General features: G+C 33.0%; 2 protein-coding genes across 3 annotated transcripts in view; one reads left to right on the top strand and one right to left on the bottom strand.

Moving 5' to 3' along the window:
- The window catches only part of LOC123548301 (E3 ubiquitin-protein ligase ariadne-1-like), a 366,173-nt gene that overhangs the window by 166,971 nt on the left and 179,879 nt on the right, over positions 1-19,323 (bottom strand). The gene's annotated exons all lie outside the window — the stretch shown is intronic.
- The window catches only part of LOC123548303 (uncharacterized), an 88,969-nt gene continuing 69,702 nt past the window's right edge, over positions 57-19,323 (top strand). Inside the window, exon 1 of one of the 2 annotated variants that reach the window (XM_053546547.1) lies at positions 57-324. In XM_053546547.1, coding sequence (XP_053402522.1) covers positions 116-324 — 209 coding nt within the window. In that variant the 5' untranslated portion in view covers positions 57-115. Of the gene's footprint in view, positions 325-7,128; positions 7,494-19,323 lie in introns of those variants that run through there. The other variant, XM_053546550.1, reaches the window with a different exon arrangement.

The raw sequence follows: 19,323 nt of genomic DNA on the forward strand, positions 1-19,323 counted from the left end.
GTGAAATTGTTTGCTTGTGGTATCTGCATCAGTCTTCATGACAAGTTTAATGAAAATAGGTCAATATCCGTAGATGGCTAAAGTAACTTACTAGAGAGGCAGTCAAGCAATTTCTATGTCTACACCAAAGCCAAGATTAAATCGTTCAAGATCTATTGGAAATGTCATTCCAGTTGGAGGACGTAACCGTTCTAGTTCCACTGGCACTGTGTCAGTATCGGGGACTCCAAGAACACGTAACTTGAGGAGAGGAAGTATGCCAGATGTGTTTGATACACATAAGCCAGTTGTATCATCGTACATACCATCACTCAAAACAATTTCGTAAGTAGCGCATGCTTTGACTTAAAACCTTGTTTACAAGCTATATTACTGGTTCTTGCCTTTTACCATAAAATGAAATCTAGATAATGTTCAAAACTAGGTTAACTTTGGTCAAAAACTAGGTCATTATGTTAAATCACAGGAAAACCTTGTGCAATCTTTATGAAACTTTGTCAAATTTGTTGTCTTGAAGAAAGCTAGGTCATGCTTTAAGAAGTATGAAATAGGCGATTCGGGCAATACAGTGCCTTCATAGACCTCCAGATCTTATTTTTGATATCTCTGTTTAAGGTTATAGAAATGAGTTTGGAGTTCAGTCTTAGAAACTGAACATTGCCGTTGGCCATTTAAATTAGCATAGAATCAACCAATCAGATGATAGAGATGTCAGATGGCTCCCTAAGCTCTGTACATTAAACATTGGTGGTAAACATGTAAGAAACTGACTTTGGAAACCAGTCTATGAATGCAGCTTTGCCATTGGTCAGTTTCAAATTCTGACTCGGGGTCTCCAAACTCAGATTCAGAATCTTAAATGATGGATTTCTGAGACTTTAACAAGGATGAAAAATCTGCAAGGTTAAACTCTATCATTTAGTATAAAGAGGGACAGTGACCAGGATTACAGTAGGCCAAAGATGGTATTTGCTCTAACTCTCCCTAAATCCCTTTATCTATAATATGTCACCTTTGCTTTAATCTTGGGAATTTTTCACCTTCACGTTTTGTCATGAATCGATATTTTGAATTTTAAAGTAAATTTGTAAAGTCTGTAAATCTTAGGATTTGAAAATTTATACTTAACATAAAAGAATTTTCAGATTTGTTTTGTTCATTTGTGACAGTAGTTATTTGGGACTAATGACCCTTCTGATATCTTAGATATTGCACTTGAACTGGCATTAGGAGCAATTGTGGCAGTTACCGCATATCCCTGAATAAGCACTCACTTGGGCATTGTCTATTGCAGAAGTGGTGCTTTATTTCCAAAAAAAGACATGCAGAAAAAGAAAATTCAGAAGATTTTGTAGTTTTCGTAAGTGAATATGGCTTCTAGGGACAGAATTTTAACAATTTTCATAAAAATAATGATGAAATTCATTCATGACATAGTTTGGAGAATAGGTGGGGGCATTTATTAGGGAGTATATAGACTTATAGTATTCTTATTTCTAAGGTATGTTTAACCTAAAGGCAGACTGGTGTAACACATGCAACCTCCATGGCTGAGTTGCATCAGTTGCTGGACTTCAGATCACTCGCCTCTCACCTCTTGTGGTTTGAAACCATGCTTTGGAAGTAGAATTCTTTCATGTGAGGAAGCCATCCAGCAAGCTGGTTCTACTGAGTTGCCCTCCCCCAGGCCTGAAATAATGCTCAGGCCAGGCACCAGCGGGATCTTATTCTACCATCAGACACCGGAAAGCAGCAATATGACCTATATTTGTTCAGATGTTATGCCAAACAGAAACAAATCTTCACACACAGCTGTTCAGCACCTTATAAAGTATTTCCCTACCACCAACCTGAAAATAGTCTTGAAAGTGCTCGAAATGAAAAGTGACATCATAAAATGAAGAAGAGTTTTGTTCAGGGATGTACAATGAAATCTGTAGAATGCTTAAAAGCATCAAACTGGTCTTTATTTGCTGTTAGCCCTTACCCTGCTAAATTTCTAAAATGAACTGGTCTATCATTCAATTTGGGCAATACCATTTATTATTCGAAGGGGTGTTCACTGAAAATTTACTGACTGAATGGCGAACAGTGCAGACCATGATCAGACTGTATGGATGTGCAGGCTGATCTTGGTCCGCACTGGTCGCAAAGGTAGCATCACTTGCCGCCAGCAGGCTAAGGGTAATACACAAGATATTGAAATTGGAAATGACACTAGTGGTCATCAGAGGCAAGTGGTCTCAGAGTTCACAAGCAGTCTTCAGCATATATCACTGCGGAAAATGGTTCCGTATACAGGAGTGTACGCATTTCGTATACTCCTAATATACGGGCGTATACGGAAACATTTTTCCCATATATGGAACATTCCATATACGGGAATCCCGTATTCTTTAATTGGACATTCATGTTTTTCTCACATGGATCCACTCATTCATACTTAGCATAAATACGTTTCAACAGTTTATGTCAGTATTCAAAGTTTTGGATTGTCAAGGTCCAAAAGTATGTTTAAGGCGTAGGTTTTGATCATACTTTCAGGAAAGATACCTTTTATATGATATTCGTATATTAGACATATACGGGACCGTATACTCCCGTATATGCACATATTTTTCGCAGTGTATATACTTGACTTTACAATTTTACCACTGTCTCATGTTAGGAACTTTCATTTATACATGTACTATAAGGGCTGAGTGATCAGCTGCTTAGCCCAGAGGTTGTAAGTTTAAACCCCTGCTGTAATCAGTGGTCATAGCTAGAGTTCTTTATATGACAATAGTTTTGGTTTGTATTTAGGGCAGTTTAGAATTGTTTTAATTGTGGTTATAATCAAAGTGAAATATTGACTTAGTATTGAGGTGTGGTTTGTTAAAGCATTCTCTACAGCTTGGTAGTTTGTGTTCTGGCTTTACAAGGGAAATGTCATGGGTTCAAACACTATGCTCTGGAGTCAGAAATCTCCACATGGAAAATACTAGATATTTAATAATCTTTCTCGTGTCAAAATAGAGGTCTTAAATATGTAGTGATTTAACCCATTCGCATGTTAGATAAACAAGGAAATTTCTTGTATCTGAGCATCGATCTTCTGTATCTAATGCATTGTTGTCCTAGAAACTAAAATCACTATCGCGACTGGAGGAATTGCCCATATGAGTAATGGTAGGAATTGTAATACAATACTGAAACAGGAAAAAGGTACATAACCTATGTATTGAGAAAGTTCTTGGATATTGTGGTTGTCCCCCTTTACCTTCATTTATGACATTTTGACATCATTTTCCAATATTTTATTTTGGTAAACTCAAAATTGCAGGTTGAACAGGCACATTTTACCATAATCATTGTTAATATAGCTTTGAAGTGATATTATCACTACTGAATCATAGTTCCCATGTTTTTACTCCTAGAAAACAATTTAAGAGACATCCAGAATGAAAAAAGTGATTTTTTTTTTTTGGTGAAAAAATAAGCTTTTTATAAAAAGACCTCAGGTGAAGTTGACTACATGTACAAGCAGACATTTTGGTAGGTGAACACTGAGCAAGTCAGTTGAATCAGTATCAGGAAAACAATTAAAGTAAAGCCTGGATTTTGAATACAGAAATGAAAATCATTTTATGAATTAATGGCAACGTGTGAGTAAATTTACTAGAATTGCAATCTTTCTAAAGTTAAATATTATGCTATTAAAATGTCTGAAAATAAATTTTCATAAAATCAGCTCAAAATGTTCAAATTTCTTTAATCATTACCAAATATCTCAAAAACACAGAGCTATATACATTTTATTTCATCATTACGATTAGGCAAGATGCGGATTTATACAGAAATTATAATAACAATAACTGGGTGTATTAACTCAAGCAGTTCTTAGACTCATGGATTCATTCTCTCAAGTGTAGATTGATCAAGATTCTTGATATCCCATATGAAATTATTAAGCAAAGAGTTTTTGATACTTAGTTATAAGCAAAACTGGTATTCTGATATAAATAACTCCGGTAGAATGCGGTCGTATGCATTGTTTAAACATGACTTTGAATTAGAGAGATATTTTTGGGTTGTTCCTGAAGGTAAATATAGAAATGCACTGTGCAAATTTCGAACTTCATCACATAAATTCCGTATTGAAACAGGAAGGTATGAAAACGTATTAAGAGAAGATAGAATGTGCACCTTTTGTAATATGAGTAAAGTTGAAAGTGAATACCATTTCCTACTTGTCTGTCCATTTTATAGTGAACTATGAAGAAAATGTTTAAAACCATATTTCTGTCATTGGCCAAACACTGAAATAAATTCAAAAATCTTATCTCTGCAACTTCTAGTAAAATCTTAAATGATTTGGAAATGAGAAATTCATAAAATATTTGATTTACAGTATAGATACCCAGAACACAGGTTTAATTGCTTGATGTTAAAGTATAGATACATATATAATAGAAAACATGTTAAAGTTTCGCCTTAGTATGGTGGCTGATTTCTTCCATTTTGCGTTTTTGCGCCGCGACCCCGCAAAGCTAAAACACGAGAATTAACAAGTTAAAATGGCATGGGCACGGGGTGAAAACTCGCTATTTAGTGTGGGCGCGGAGCAAAAACACCATAATTAGCTGAGTCGCTGGGTGAGATTTAGTAACTGGTATGTCAGGGGCACAGAGCAAAAAGACTGATTAGCGCTGCTTAAATGTTTTCGCACTGCGCCCCCGACATTCCAGTTACTAAATCTCAACTTATCGCCCCGCGACCGCACTAATTATCGTGCCCCCAGTTAAAAGCGAGTTTTTGCCCCGCCATTTTAACCATCTTAATCCTTTTGTTTTTCGCCGGGCGAAAAGTGGATATGGCACAAATCAGCCACATAGATAATTGTAATGCGTAGCACTTACAAAACTAAAATGCAGAAATCGAAATTAGAAAAATAAAATGGTGAGGTTGCATGGCGACAACCTGCTAATAAGTGAGGTCACAGGGCGAAAAGGTGAAATCTAAGCATTACAATGGCGGGGGTGCGGGGCGAAAACTCACTAACTGTCGGGGGGGGGGGGGGGGGGGGGGGGCAAAAAATCAAGATTTAGTAACTAAAATAGTGAGGGTGCGGGGCAAAAACACAATCATTAGTGTTCTTTAAACGTTGAGTTTTCGCACCGCGCTCCCGCCATTAGAGTTACTTGATGTCGACTTTTCGCCCCATTAATTATTGTGTTTTCGCTTCATGCCCCCTCCGCTTTAACTTGTTACTTCTTGTGTTTCTGCTCCGCGGGGTGAAAACACAAAATGGCAGAATTCAGCCACCATACCTTAGAGTGAAATTATTATACAAGTTTTGTGACATTTAATATATTGTAAAAAATTGTCGTTTATTGACTTATTAGTTTATTGTCCCTTCTGAAAATAATTATGTACTCTCTGTGCTCCATATTATATTATGTTTGTACTTGCTATAGGCATTGTATTTACATGCTTTATGCCATAGATTGAATTGAATTGATTGATTGTGAGAAGTTTCAATATAATGAAATTATACAATGTAGAAAACATTTTATTCACGAAAATCTTCTCAGTTAAAATTATAGACACTATCTTTTTTATTTGCCAAGTTAAATAATCTAAGTATATTATGAAGGTTTGAAAAATCAGGGTTTAATCAAATTTTATGTTGTAGAAATCATTTTGATCCCACCATACAGAACTACCAAATAATATGTCAAAAGTTTTTTTTAAAGAAGATTGATAAAATTATAACATTTGTATTATTTTTATTGTATACCTTTCCCATATAAGGTCAGTGAATCCCTCCACTGTTAACATTCACTTTTAAGGAAGATGGATTCAAGGTTAATTTCTTTGTCAGTTAATAAAAAAAAATAATGAAAAGTAGTTCCAGAAGTTAATAGGTTTATCAATTTGATGCGTGCATTACCTTTATTGTCAGTGTAGTTTCAAAACTTTTATCTTTGAATGTTTAAACAAAAACTGGAAACTCCATGCATAAAATAATACTATGTCTGAAAAGTGCTCACATCATTCTAATACTTGAATAATGAAATTATTATTAAAAGACCTGTAACAGAGTTATGAACATGTTTATTGATTTTAATATGATTTTAATTACCAATTTTTTTTTATAATACTATATTTAAGAAAGGGTTATATATTCAGTAATCATACACTTTATAGCTTAATTATCTATGGTCTGGATACCTGTTGTGTAAATAGTTAATTAATATTAGATACTTCTTACTGGTCAAACATCTGCTTTTGCTCCATGCATAAATTGATGTCTGCAAGAACACAGCATCCAGTCTGTTAATACATAATATTGGTCAACTTAAAATCATATTAAAATCCATAAACATATTCATAATTAACCCTGTTACAGACCTACCCGAATCAATGCTAAAAATAGCAAACGATTGGTCCTGTCCCATCCACCACCTTGTCCCTGTCTAAAGTTATATGTTATTGAAAAAGACAGGTATTTGAGCCGTGCCATGAGAAAACCAACATTGTGGCTTTGCGACCAGCATGGATCCAGACCTCGCAGTCTGGTCAGGATCCATGCTGTTCGCTAACAGTTTCTCTAATTGCAGTAGGCTTTGAAAGCGAACAGCATGGATCCTGACCAGACTGTGCGGATGCGCAGGCTGGTCTGGATCCATGCTGGTCGCAAAGCCACTATGTTGGTTTTCTCATGGCGTGGCTCATTTAATGATTTTGCATTAACCTGACTACTCGATGTTATTTGAAAAACTTAAATATTTGTTACATTTAAAAGAAGAACTGTTTGAAAGCTTCAAAGGTCAAGATTAAAATATGTAATATCTTAAGAAAATAACCCATTTGGTCTTTATCTGACAACTTTCATCGCAATTAAATATGTATCTAAATTGTGGATCTTTGAATTTGGCCATTCATATGAAAGTTACAGATAATTGTGTTGATCGCTGCTGTAATTATGTGCTGAATTTATGAAAGATTAATGTTTTCTTTCTAAAAAGTTGATATTTTCTCTAAATTGTTATATATCAAATTAATATGTCAAGATTTTTCTCAAGGCTTTTTTGTTATAATGTTTAGATTTTAGGAAATATTGAGTTGTTCAGGCTGTAAGGGTAGGCAGCATTTCAAAGGAGAAGGAGAAAAATGATAAATAAAGGAATATAGTAATACTGACTATTTTTTGTTAGAACTGATGGTTTTTATATGGCTTTATATATTCTGGCAGCACATAATGAAATAACAGAGGAAAATGTGAAAATGTACTGAAACTGAGTTTTAAGTGAATATTTTAAGGTGACATAAGCATTAAAGTGAAATTTTTTTCAAACTGTGTGAAGGAATAATAAAATTCAAATTTTGAAAAGCGTACCTTTTGAGTTTTAAAGTATGTCTTTCAAACGTACGTCAAGCAAGGAAAACGAACAGAATTCTCTTCGTAGGACTAACAGCCAATCATCTGTTTCCTTGACTGCTGATATGTAAGTAGGCTAAATATCTATACATTGCATTATCATAATAGAAGTTAAGTACAATTATTTTCAAATTTAAACAAAAAAGTGCTTAATGGCTTAATAATTATGTGATATTATTTCATGCTTAAGTTTTTTTATTGTGCATTATAATCATGCCATTTCATGCTTCTGTTTATTTATTGTGCATAATCATGCCATTTCATGCTTCTGTTTATTTATTGTGCATAATCATGCCATTTCATGCTTCTGTTTATTTATTGTGCATAATCATGCCATTTCAATCATTGCTTCTGTTTATTTATTGTGAATAATTATGAAATTTCATGCTTTAGTTTGTTTATTGGGCATAATCATATGCCATTTTATACTTCAGTTTGTAATAAGTGCACAGTCATGCCATTTCATGCTTATTGTGCATAATTATTACATTTTATGCTTCAGTTTATTTATTGTGCATAATTGTGTCATTTTTAAGTTGAAACATTGTTGCTGTGTTGAAATACCTATGCACTTTTCGATTTTTTTTAGTTGTTGGAAATGTCAAAAGCTTTTTATTCAAGTATCTAGTAAATTTCATTAACCTCAAAGATGAGTTTTCAGATTAAGCGACTAATTAAACTATATCACCAGTTAATACCATGTGAGTTATCCTAAAATAAAGGGGGATATGTTATATATTCTGAGATATTTTGGTAATGCCCATAAAATGAAAGGACAATGGTGTCACAATACCCAGTATGGCTGCCACTTATTTCTACAAATAAGGTATCATTTATCAGTATAATTCAACGTCAATTAGTAAGGCATGACTTATCCGCTATCCTTGGTGTTTACCGCAGTATTGTTATGAGCTAAAAGTGCAGACATGCCTCGATGCATAAAGTTGATCTATAACTATATAGATTATTATTAATGACACTGTTCAGAACAGTTAATAAAATTTTCAACAGAGAGATTACCTGTTAATGCAATTAAAAGATCAACCACTTTAAAATTAGAACAGGTGTATTTATTGCTGGACTTGACTGATTCTTCCTTTGCGACCAGTGTAGATCATGATCAGCCTGTACATCTGTGCAGTCTGATTATGATCTGCACTGTTCGTCATTCATTCAGTATCTTTTTGGTATGCACCCCATTTAACAGTTAATGGTACTGTTCAAATTGAAAGATGGACAAGTTCATTATAGAAATTAAGCAGGGTAAGGGTTAAAATAAACTTTAATAGACCTGCATCATGGTCATGCTAAACAATTTGTAGAGATAGGCCCTAAAATTTTCAATGATAGTAATTACATTAAATAAAGTCTAGAAATTAATTTCCAAGTCCTTGAAATAACCAAAAATGATTTCACAAATGTGAAGTTTATGATAGTTTTGTTAATATCAATAACAGAAGTTTTAATTTTTAATTTAAAGTTGTGATCCACAAAGAATGACAACTCTTGCCTTGGGCTAGTACTTATAAGTAGAGATCTATTAGTTTACTTCCCTTGCAATTACACAATTGAGTGGAAAATGAAAACTGTTTAAGACACAATATCATACTTTTTTGCACAACAAAATCATTAAGGATTTATTCATTTGTGTTTGATTTACCCCTCAAGACATGGTTCCTATGATTCTGTCAACTTACATATGGTAAAAAATTAACTTTTAACAAGCCAATAATAAAACGAAGTACCAGTAGGTAAATAATAGTGCAGATAATACAGTTTTGCTTGCATCAAAATGTCACAATAGATCCACTTTTGTAATACAGAACACCTGGTAGGATTAGTAAAGGTGCAATTATATTGATCTCTATTTCCTATGCCTACAATTTGTATAAACTTTCAAGTAACTTAACATTCAGCAATTTCATAAAAAAATAAAAATGAAAAAGATATTTTGTTGTCTGCCAGAATGTTTTTAATAGTAAGTTCAGTTGATAAATAGGAATAGAATTGTTAGATACAAGTCTTTCATATTTAAGCATTGTCTTGTGAAATGACAAAAGAATTTGCCTTTGTCACTGTGATATTGTTATTACTAAAGCTTAATTTAAAAGCATATTAAAAAAACAAAAATATTGAACTTTGCAGTTAGTATTCAAAATATATTATTAAAGTTAAGTTAATGTCTGGTTTATTTCGGTTAAACCTATTTCCATTTCATTAGTTTATTCTGTATAATGGTCATCGGCATTCTATAAGTCCAAAATTTAAAATTCGACTTTAAAGAGAGCGTGACTTCGTTTGTAATGCATTTAAACTCCTGAAACTTTGCAAAGCTCTTAGTTGTAGTATTTAATACTATATATATGGCAAGTTTTATTAAAATCCATGCAAGATTTCAGAATAAAGGGCAGAATGTAAATTCAGAATGCTGAAATGCTGAAGCTTTAAACCCTTACCCTGCTAAATTTCTATAATGGTGCTTACCAAAGAGATACTGACTGAATGGCAAACAGTGCAGATCTTGATCAGACTGCGTGGATGTGCAGGCTAATGAAGATCTACACTGGTCGCAAAGGCAGAATCAATCGTGTCAAGCATGATAAAGTTTAAAACATAATTAAGTTGAACTGATATTTTGTATTGTAAAATATCAAATATTATAAACTTGTCAAGTTATATGTAACTATTATCTACTAAAATAATTAAAAAATTGAAGGGTTATTGCACGTTTACTTGCAAAATGATGGAAAAACAATCATACAAATATTGTAATTCCACAATATGTAATAGAATTAAGCAACATTGTTCTAACTCATTACAACACCATGCCATAGTTCTAATATTTTGTTAGAAAAATAACGTTTTTGAGGTAACTTCAGATATTTTTTACTGTGTTTATCACAAACATATCCATAGCACTCTGCAAAGCAACTTTTACAGTTAAATTAAGGTGGTTCAAATAATGGATTTATTCAAAACTAGACCAACTGATTATTTATACTTATTTGTGTTCACTGAGTTCTTAATACATGTCAGATTTTCACTGAAAGTATATTTAAAATTTGATTTTCCCAACCAGGTTGCCCAACCAAGATAGTGTTATTTTAGCATATTATATAAAGTATAAATTTAATAGATACATTTTGCCTAAAGAATAATATGAATATTAGAAGTATTGTATTACAACTGTCAAAGATTGGCATTGATAAGTACATATTTTACCAAAATACATTAAGTTTATAAAATTATTATTACCTCCCTTTGTCTATCTTTGTTGTGCAACCAAGAGAGGTTGATAATTAATGGATAAATTAACAAGCTACATGCTGTTTTAAAAAAACTTGAAATATCCCAATATTTATTAAATGCAAATGTAAAACTAGAAGTTATGTTGAAATGAAAAGAAGTAGTCCACCTTTTAAATACTTCTGTATTACAGGGAGGTAATTAAAAACAATTCATATAAAGTAATAAAACATGCATTTCCAAAAGGGATTTAACTCAGTGTGATGGGTCTTTTTATTCCTTAAATAAATCTCTAACAGAATATATGAAAACTAAAAAATGTCAGAAAATGTTGCTCAAATGTGATTGACCACCTTAATAGCTTGATGAATAAATTATCAATAGCAGGTATATCTTATTTTAAAATCCCTTTAGTAAGTGAAAAGTAACTGCTGTCTAAATCTAGATTTGATTTTCTGGAAATTAACGAAATATGCATTAGGCCTAAATTAAAATTAAGTTTGTTTGACCTTTACCGACCCAGTATTTTTACAGTGGGTAGGTAGGTAGGTAAATAATTTTATTATATTTTAGTTTTTTTTAATGTTTGTTGTCTCAGTAATAATAAAAATTAAAGTCTATTTATTAATACCTATTGCTTGTAGATAATCTCGGAAGATGCTCTGTTAAATGTATGCTTGTAATAAACCCCTAGCCCTATTCATGCACACACAATATGGGCACAGACTTAATTTGCACATAAGGCAAAGCTGACCTTGAGTACCTTTCATGTCTATACTTTTTCTTTATATATATATCAAAAATGTTTTCACTACATCTACGCTTAAAAGTACAAAACGATATAGTCGCGAAAATATTTGGCATCTAAACACACTACTGAATTACAGCTTATTTTCAACAAGTGTTTGATGCTTAATTCAATAGATAATAACTTTTTATGAGTTTTAGAAGGTTTTTACAACGGTTATGGCAGTATGCAAGCAAAAGTGATGATATTTTAGCTTCAAGCTACTTGCACGTATTGGTCATGTTACCAAGAACAGAAACAAGATTGGGTTTCCCCGACATCAGACATTTATTATGCCATTGTCCTGGCAAAAGAAGTATAAGATTTGTATACCTCTTTGTTCTGACATTACAAAATTGAAATATTAAAACTATCTAGCTTGTCATATTTCAAAACATTTACGTTCGTGTCAAATTCTTGAAATTCGGAAACTGGGATTTTCTCACTTCGAACAAATGCATTTCAAAACGATCTCTGATTAAAGACATTTTGAAATCAACAATTAAGTCAGTTCATAATATATTTTCACAGATAATCAAATTTCCCACCACTCGCCTGTCAACTGCCGTAATACTGTCACTGTTATGAAAGCAGTATTATGTACAAGCAAATTTCAAATATAACACATAGTAGACAAATAATAATCTCATGTACATTACGTTTCCTTTGTAATCAATCATATTTGTTCTTCTTAAATTTCGTTTTCACAGCAGACATTTTCTTTCAGGGTATTCTAGTAATCACCACCACCTAGTTGCTCTCCATAATAACTGCATCGATAGTAAAAATAATCACAGTCTAGCCTACCGTATTTTCCAAAAATGCTAGGACTAGTTATTTTCACTTTCTCAAGACTTATTTCCCGAAAAATGATTATTTTGTAAAGTGTCCCAAAAATATGGACACAATAATCATAATCCACCCGATGTTGAAAGCGTAATAAAAAGCGTAAACGATTATCGGTAATTATTCTGTTGATAAACTTAGTCCTTGTCCTTGTTTTCATCATCAATTAACACCCTCCTCAAAGAGCTAAAAGAAGTGTGTAGGCATCATGGCATCTGAAGTGGAGATCAAAGCGTTACAGTTGCCCGAGATTGTCATGGAATTACGTCATGTTTTCGCGCCATATAACACATCATTGTCTGATCGTACCGCCTCGGTTCTTTGAATTAATCAATAAAAAAGTTTCTTCTTTAATTTCTTAAAGCGAATTCAATATCCTGTATAAACTGACAGGTAAATGTGTCAAACGATAATTGTGGATATCCTACCTCTGTGAGCTATTTTGCCGCACTAACATAAATCTGTTTGCCAAAAGTCGTTTTACGCCATGTATTTAAATTGCTGACGCTTTTTCACTATTTAAGATTTTTTTTTTTTTTTTTTTTTTTTTGTACCTTCTGGTCAAAAGTCTGAACTTTATGCCCATAGAATTTATCATTTATTTACTCTTAGAAAGAAATAAGTAATTTTAAGATCGCACTGTTTGAAATTTTACAAAGAACTAAATTTAAATTTGACCGTTTTCATAGAATTTTGCCTACATTCCTGTCGGTATCTTATTAAAATCGTTATAGAATTCAAACTATATTACTTCTTAAGCGGTGCTAAAAAATAATGATGCGATAATAACAAAAAATGAATGCACTACGCGCGTTTTTTTTTTTTTTGTGTATGTGTAAACAAAAGTAACGTCGAGTGATGGAAATTAGCTATTACGATAGCTCGCACGTGCTCGTGGAATGGAAAAGTACCGGCATGACGTTTTGGTTTCTGTACGTTTAGCGGTTAAATTAGATACTAGATTTATAAAATTATGTCCTTTCGTCAGATTGCCTTCCGGTTATAAGCGGTTTGATTGTCGTCTGCATCCTATGGCCTTAGGCAACGTTATCGGCATAGTTGACACGTTTTCGGAATACACGAGATGATAAACAGTCCGCTTTATCGATTTCTACTAGCCGACCGCGGGTTACTTTCTCACTTGCCATAATTATGTACGCATTTGTTAAATAAAATAATCGCCAGTTTCAAGCACCAAAATAAGTTTTTCCCTTTGATAAGAAAATAAAAATATTTTTTTTCTCTGGAATGCAATAAAATTATTTGAGTCGGGGCAATTTTTTCGGGTCGGTCGGTAAAGGTCAAACAAACTTAATTTTATTTTAAGCCTTACAACATTTTGAAATTAGTGCCACGAAGAGTTTGTATCGTGATGATCTGTGTTCACAAACTTTTATATTGTCTATCATTTAGAGCTGCCTTGTTCAAGAAAAATGGTATTAGGTAACTGTTATTTGTATCCTACATGTACCAGTAGAAAAGTTTTCCCATCAGCAATGTCATATGTATGCAGTACAAATAGAAATGCAACATTGTAATATTTTGCAATATATTTTATTTATTACATACTCATTTCAAAACTCTGTTAAGTTTCATTGGAACCTGAAACATCAATATTTTTCCATATTGATGTTCAAATTTCATATCGGGTGTGTGATGTCATTTGTGACGTCAGTTTCATGTAAATTTGCATTAAGAAATATGCACTATAAGTCTTCTTCTTTTGCAGAATGATACTGCGCTCCTAAAGTTGTGCACTTTTTCCGCTGCAGAACTCGTGCATATTTCTCGATATAAATCTAATAACATATGAATATAACATAATTATATAGTGTTTTTAGCTTGACTATTCGAAGAATAGGGGAGCTATCCTACTCGCCCCGGCGTCGGCGTTAGCGTTAGCGTCACACAAATGTTAAAGTTTGCGTACCACCCCAAATATTTTCAAAGTCCATTGAGATATTGTTTTCATATTTTGCATACTTGTTTACCATCATGATAGGAGCAGACAACCCTATCAAGCATTTTGACTGAATTATGGCCCCTTTTCGACTTAGAATATGCTTATTGTAATGTTAAAGTTTGTATACCACCCCAAATATTTTCAAAGTCCATTGAGATATTGCTTTGATATTTTGCATACTTGTTTACCATCATGACCCCAGTCTGTAAACAGGAGCAGAAAACTCTATCAAGCATTTTGACTGAATTATGGCCCCTTTTCGACTTAGAATATGCTTATTGTAATGTTAAAGTTTGTATACCACCCCAAATATTTTCAAAGTCCATTGAGATATTGCTTTGATATTTTGCATACTTGTTTACCATCATGACCCCAGTCTGTAAACAGGAGCAGAAAACTCTATCAAGCATTTTGACTGAATTATGGCCCCTTTTCGACTTAGAATATGCTTATTGTAATGTTAAAGTTTTACTTTTAGCTTATATTATACTATCAAGCACTGAGAACAGTCGAGCGCGCTGTCAATTGACAGCTCTTGTTTTTCCAAAATGTCTTCACAGATGTATTATACTTCACAGTTTTGCCTAATATTTAGATTTGTCTTTTAAGGAATTTAAATTAATTCATTTCTAGTAACTTTAAGAAGTGTCAAAGATACATTCACAAAATGTTGATTTTTAAGAAAAGTTGTTGAAAATGATATGGGCAGAAATGCACATCAGGCTTTTTGTGTTATTTAGAAAGGAACCAAAACATTTTGAAAAGAATATTTTGTTTGATTTCTAAGAGACTGTTTTGAGTTTATACAAAAAGTTAGTGTATATATAAATAATTCAATTAAAACATTACAAATTTTTTTGGTATATGAATTAATATGATGTAGACAAAAATATTGCAATGCTGTATTTCTATATTTCTATATTTTGAAATTGGCCTTAGTGGATGGAATTTTGTAATTAAATGATGCTTCATATTATTATGATATATTATTATTTATGACACTGTCTTTCATAGGTACAAGGTCATAATAAGATTAACTAAAAATATAAAAAGTTCCCTGTGGCCAGATATGGTCTTTGTTACTTTAATGACTGCTATTTCTTTGTATTTAGAGCTTCCCTGTTCAAGACAAACAGTTTTAGGTAATTTTCTTTTTTCCCTGGTTTTGGAAGGGTATGTGTAGCTGGTATAAGAAGGGTTTTGTCCCTAGTTTTAGATTCTAAAAGTTTTTTTTTTCCTTTTCTTTCTAAGAGAGAAAGTTGTGCAGCTATCAATGATGTCCTGAAAATATAACATCAGTGAAACACTAATATTTATTTGTTTTATATAGGTTTTTTCTAATATTTCAGACATAAAGTTTAAATTAAAGGTGTAGATTTATTTACCAATCACAAAATTATTCTTTTAAAAAAGAAAAAAGAAAAAAAAGGCATGTCATGTAGATAGACTTTTTGATTAATTTAATATTGAGAAGAAATCTACAGGTATTGCATGCACAGAACAAAATGGCTGTGTAGGAATCAGTTGTAGAAATGTAGATGTTGGGTTTTTGTATGGTCATTTGAGCCGCACCATGAGAAAACCAACATAGTGCGTTTGCGACCAGCATGGATCCAGACTGGTTTCTCTAATTGCAATAGGCTTTGAAAGTGAACAGCATGGATCACAAAGCCACTATGTTGATTTTCTCACGGTGCAGCTCATTTATTTTTATCCAAATTGTAAAAAGTTCTGCACAAATTTATTTTTATCCAAATTGTAGAAAGTTCTGCACAAATTTATTTTCATCCAAATTGTAGAAAGTTCTGCACAAATCCTTCAGTTATGCACAAGCATTCCTTGGTTATGGTTTTGGAAATTTATAAGGCTTTTATATAATTTCACTTCAAAATAATTAACTGATAGGATGTTGAATTTTATCAAGGTTTGTACCACAGGTGCTAGTAACTAAATCCTTTTTAATGTTCTTTTATAGACTATAATAGTCCTATAAAGGATTTAGTTACTAGTACCTGTGGCTGGTACTGCTGAGAAAGTCATGGCAGATTTCTCTACCCCAGTTAGTAAGTGAGAGGTAGGCCTTTGCAGTTGCTCCAGTAGTGCTGACAACTGTCACTTAGGTCTAGTTTGATCACCCACTATTTTAACTATACTTAAACTATTGTCACATTGAACAGAATCTGATATGATGTGATTTGCTTAACTATAGTTCAAGTTGTGTGTGGTACGTTGTTCCTCTAGTTTCAAAATGGCAGAGAAAGTTTCAAGCACTGTTCATGAACTTTCAAGCACTGTTCATGAACTATTCTTGAATTGTTCAAGACCGCAAGTTAATGAACTGTTCTTGAATTGTTTAAGACTGCAAGTTAATGAACTGTTCTTGAATTGTTCAAGACTGCAAGTTAATGAACTGTTCTTGAACTGGTCAAGACTGCAAGTTAATGAACTGTGCTTGAATTGTTCAAGACTGCAAGTTCATGAACTGTTATTGAATTGTTCAAGATTGCAGTTCATGAACTGTTTAAGAACAATCATTGAACAACAAATGGCAGCAATGTTCAACAACAGTTCATTAACTGATTAAGAGACAATTCTTGAACAGTCCTTGAACATTGCAGCCATTTGTCATTCTTGGATTGTTCTTGAACAGTTCATGAATCTGTCAAATATGACAGAGAAATTTCTATGGGTGCTGCCATATTCAGTTTATCAAACATGCAGAACTACCTTAAGTGCTGCTTTAAGTGACATGAAGTTCACAGTGTAAGTGAAGAAAGTTTCATTTATTCTGTTACCTGCTTTCTAATATATTGACAGTTTTCATACCTTGCTGGAAAAAAAGTAAAAAATGTATTATACTGCTTGAATGTACTGGTGAGAAATCCATGACTATACTTGGTGCAAGTGACGTAGGTTTACCTCCCTTATATTTAGTTTACCTGAGAAAACTCGAATGAGACGACTGGATAAAACCAGAAAATGTCTGAACACAATTATTTTTTGCCAAATATTGAAATGTGTCAATATATTGAAGATATTTAATATGTTAATACCATGGGACTTTAAAAGAAACTACAAGTTCACTTTCAGATTGATCAGATGTTATTGATCTAACCACCTCTTTGTATAATTGTGTCCTTGATAGTGCTTTATATTATGATAGGTTACTTTAGAAAGTTTGTGATTTGGTTTTCTAATTTTAATAAAATATTATCGCTAAAATATTAGTTTTAAATATCAGGCCAAGAGTGTTTGAAGGACAGGCACTTTTAGGGCATGAAATTAAGGGTCACTTAATTGATTTAGGTTATAACAATATATTGTCAGAAGTTAAGACTTTTGAACAGCTGCATTTGAAGTTCAAAATCTATATTTGTTCTGTAAAATATATGAAATATTTGTTTTCAATAGCAGAAAATATTGTAGCTGATTTTAACAATGTTATGATTTAGCATAAACATTTTCCGTGTTTACAAGGTGAGAAATGAAATTCATTGTGAGATGTACAAAATTAACATTACTCATTGAATAGTACACATTACATAGCATTTAGCGACACTAAGTACTCTATGAGAAATTTTCATTTAATGTAGTGTTTATTGACTACTGTTCTGTGAATGTTACTTAGAGAGTTGTGTGAAAGTACTAAGTGAGCAGTCTTGATCATGTGTTGTTTATTTAAACGTACCTCAATAAGCACACTCATTGAGTTGTACATAGTGAACACCCTTAAATGAGTGTATAACTCCGAGAGTTGTACATATATAGTGAGCACTCTTTAATGAGTATAACTCTAAGAGTTGTACATAGTATACATGAGTTGTACATAGTGAGAACTCTTTAATGAATATAACTCTGAGAGTTGTACATAGAATGCACTCTTTAATGGGTATAACTCTGAGAGTAATGTACGTAGTGTGCACTCTTTAATGAGTATGAGAGTTGTACATAGTGTGCACTCTTTAATGGGTATACCTCTGAGAGTTGTATATAGTGTGCACTCTTTAATGAGTATAATTCTGAGAGTTATACATTGTTGTTTTTTTTGTTTTTTTTTTTGTTGGATTTAACATTGCACCTATACATAATAGGTCATATGGCGACTTTCTAGCTTTAATGGTGAAGGAAGACCCCAGGTGCCCCTCTGTGCATTATTTCATCACAAGCGGGCACCTGGGTAGAACCACCGACCTTCCGTAAGCCAGCTGGATGGCTTCCTCACATAAAGAAATTCAACGCCTCAAGTGAGGCTCGAACGAGAGTTACACATAGTGTGCACTCTTCATTTAGTATAACTCTTAGAGTTGTGCATAGTGAGCACTCTTCGGTGAGTATAACCCTGAGAGTTGTACATAGTAAGCACTCTTCATTGAGTATAACTCTGTGAGTTGTACATAGTTAGCACTCTTCAGTGAGTATAACTCTGAGAGTTGTACATAGTGAGCACTCTTCAGTGAGTATAACTCTGAGAGTTGTACATAGTGAGCACTCCTTTATGAGTATAACTCTGAGAGTTGTACGTAGTGAGCACTTCTTTATGAGTATAACTCTGAGAGTTGTACGTAGTGTGCACTTCTTTATGAGTATAACTCTAAGAGTTGTACATAGTGTGCACTCTTTTATGAGTATAACTCTAAGAGTTGTACATAGTGTGCACTCTTTATTTAATATAACTCTGAGAGTTGTGCATAGTGAGCACTTTTCAGTGAGTATAACTCTGAGAGTTGTACATAGTGTGCACTCTTTATTTAGTATAACTCTGTGAGTTGTACATAGTGAGCATTCTTCAGTGAGTATAACTCTGAGAGTTGTACATAGTGAGCACTCTTCAGTGAGTATAACTCTGAGAGTTGTACATAGTGAGCACTCCTTTATGAGTATAACTCTATGAGTTGTACATAGTGTGCACTCTTCAGTGAATATAACTGAGTGAGTTGTACATAGTGAGCACTCTTCAAAGAGTATAACTCTGAGAGTTGTACATAGTGAGTACTTCTTTATGAGTATAACTCTTAGAGTTGTACATAGTGAACACTCTTTAATGAGTATAACTCT

Source organism: Mercenaria mercenaria, chromosome 6 (genome assembly GCF_021730395.1).
Source record: "Mercenaria mercenaria strain notata chromosome 6, MADL_Memer_1, whole genome shotgun sequence".
NCBI classification, from domain to species: Eukaryota; Metazoa; Mollusca; class Bivalvia; order Venerida; family Veneridae; genus Mercenaria; species Mercenaria mercenaria.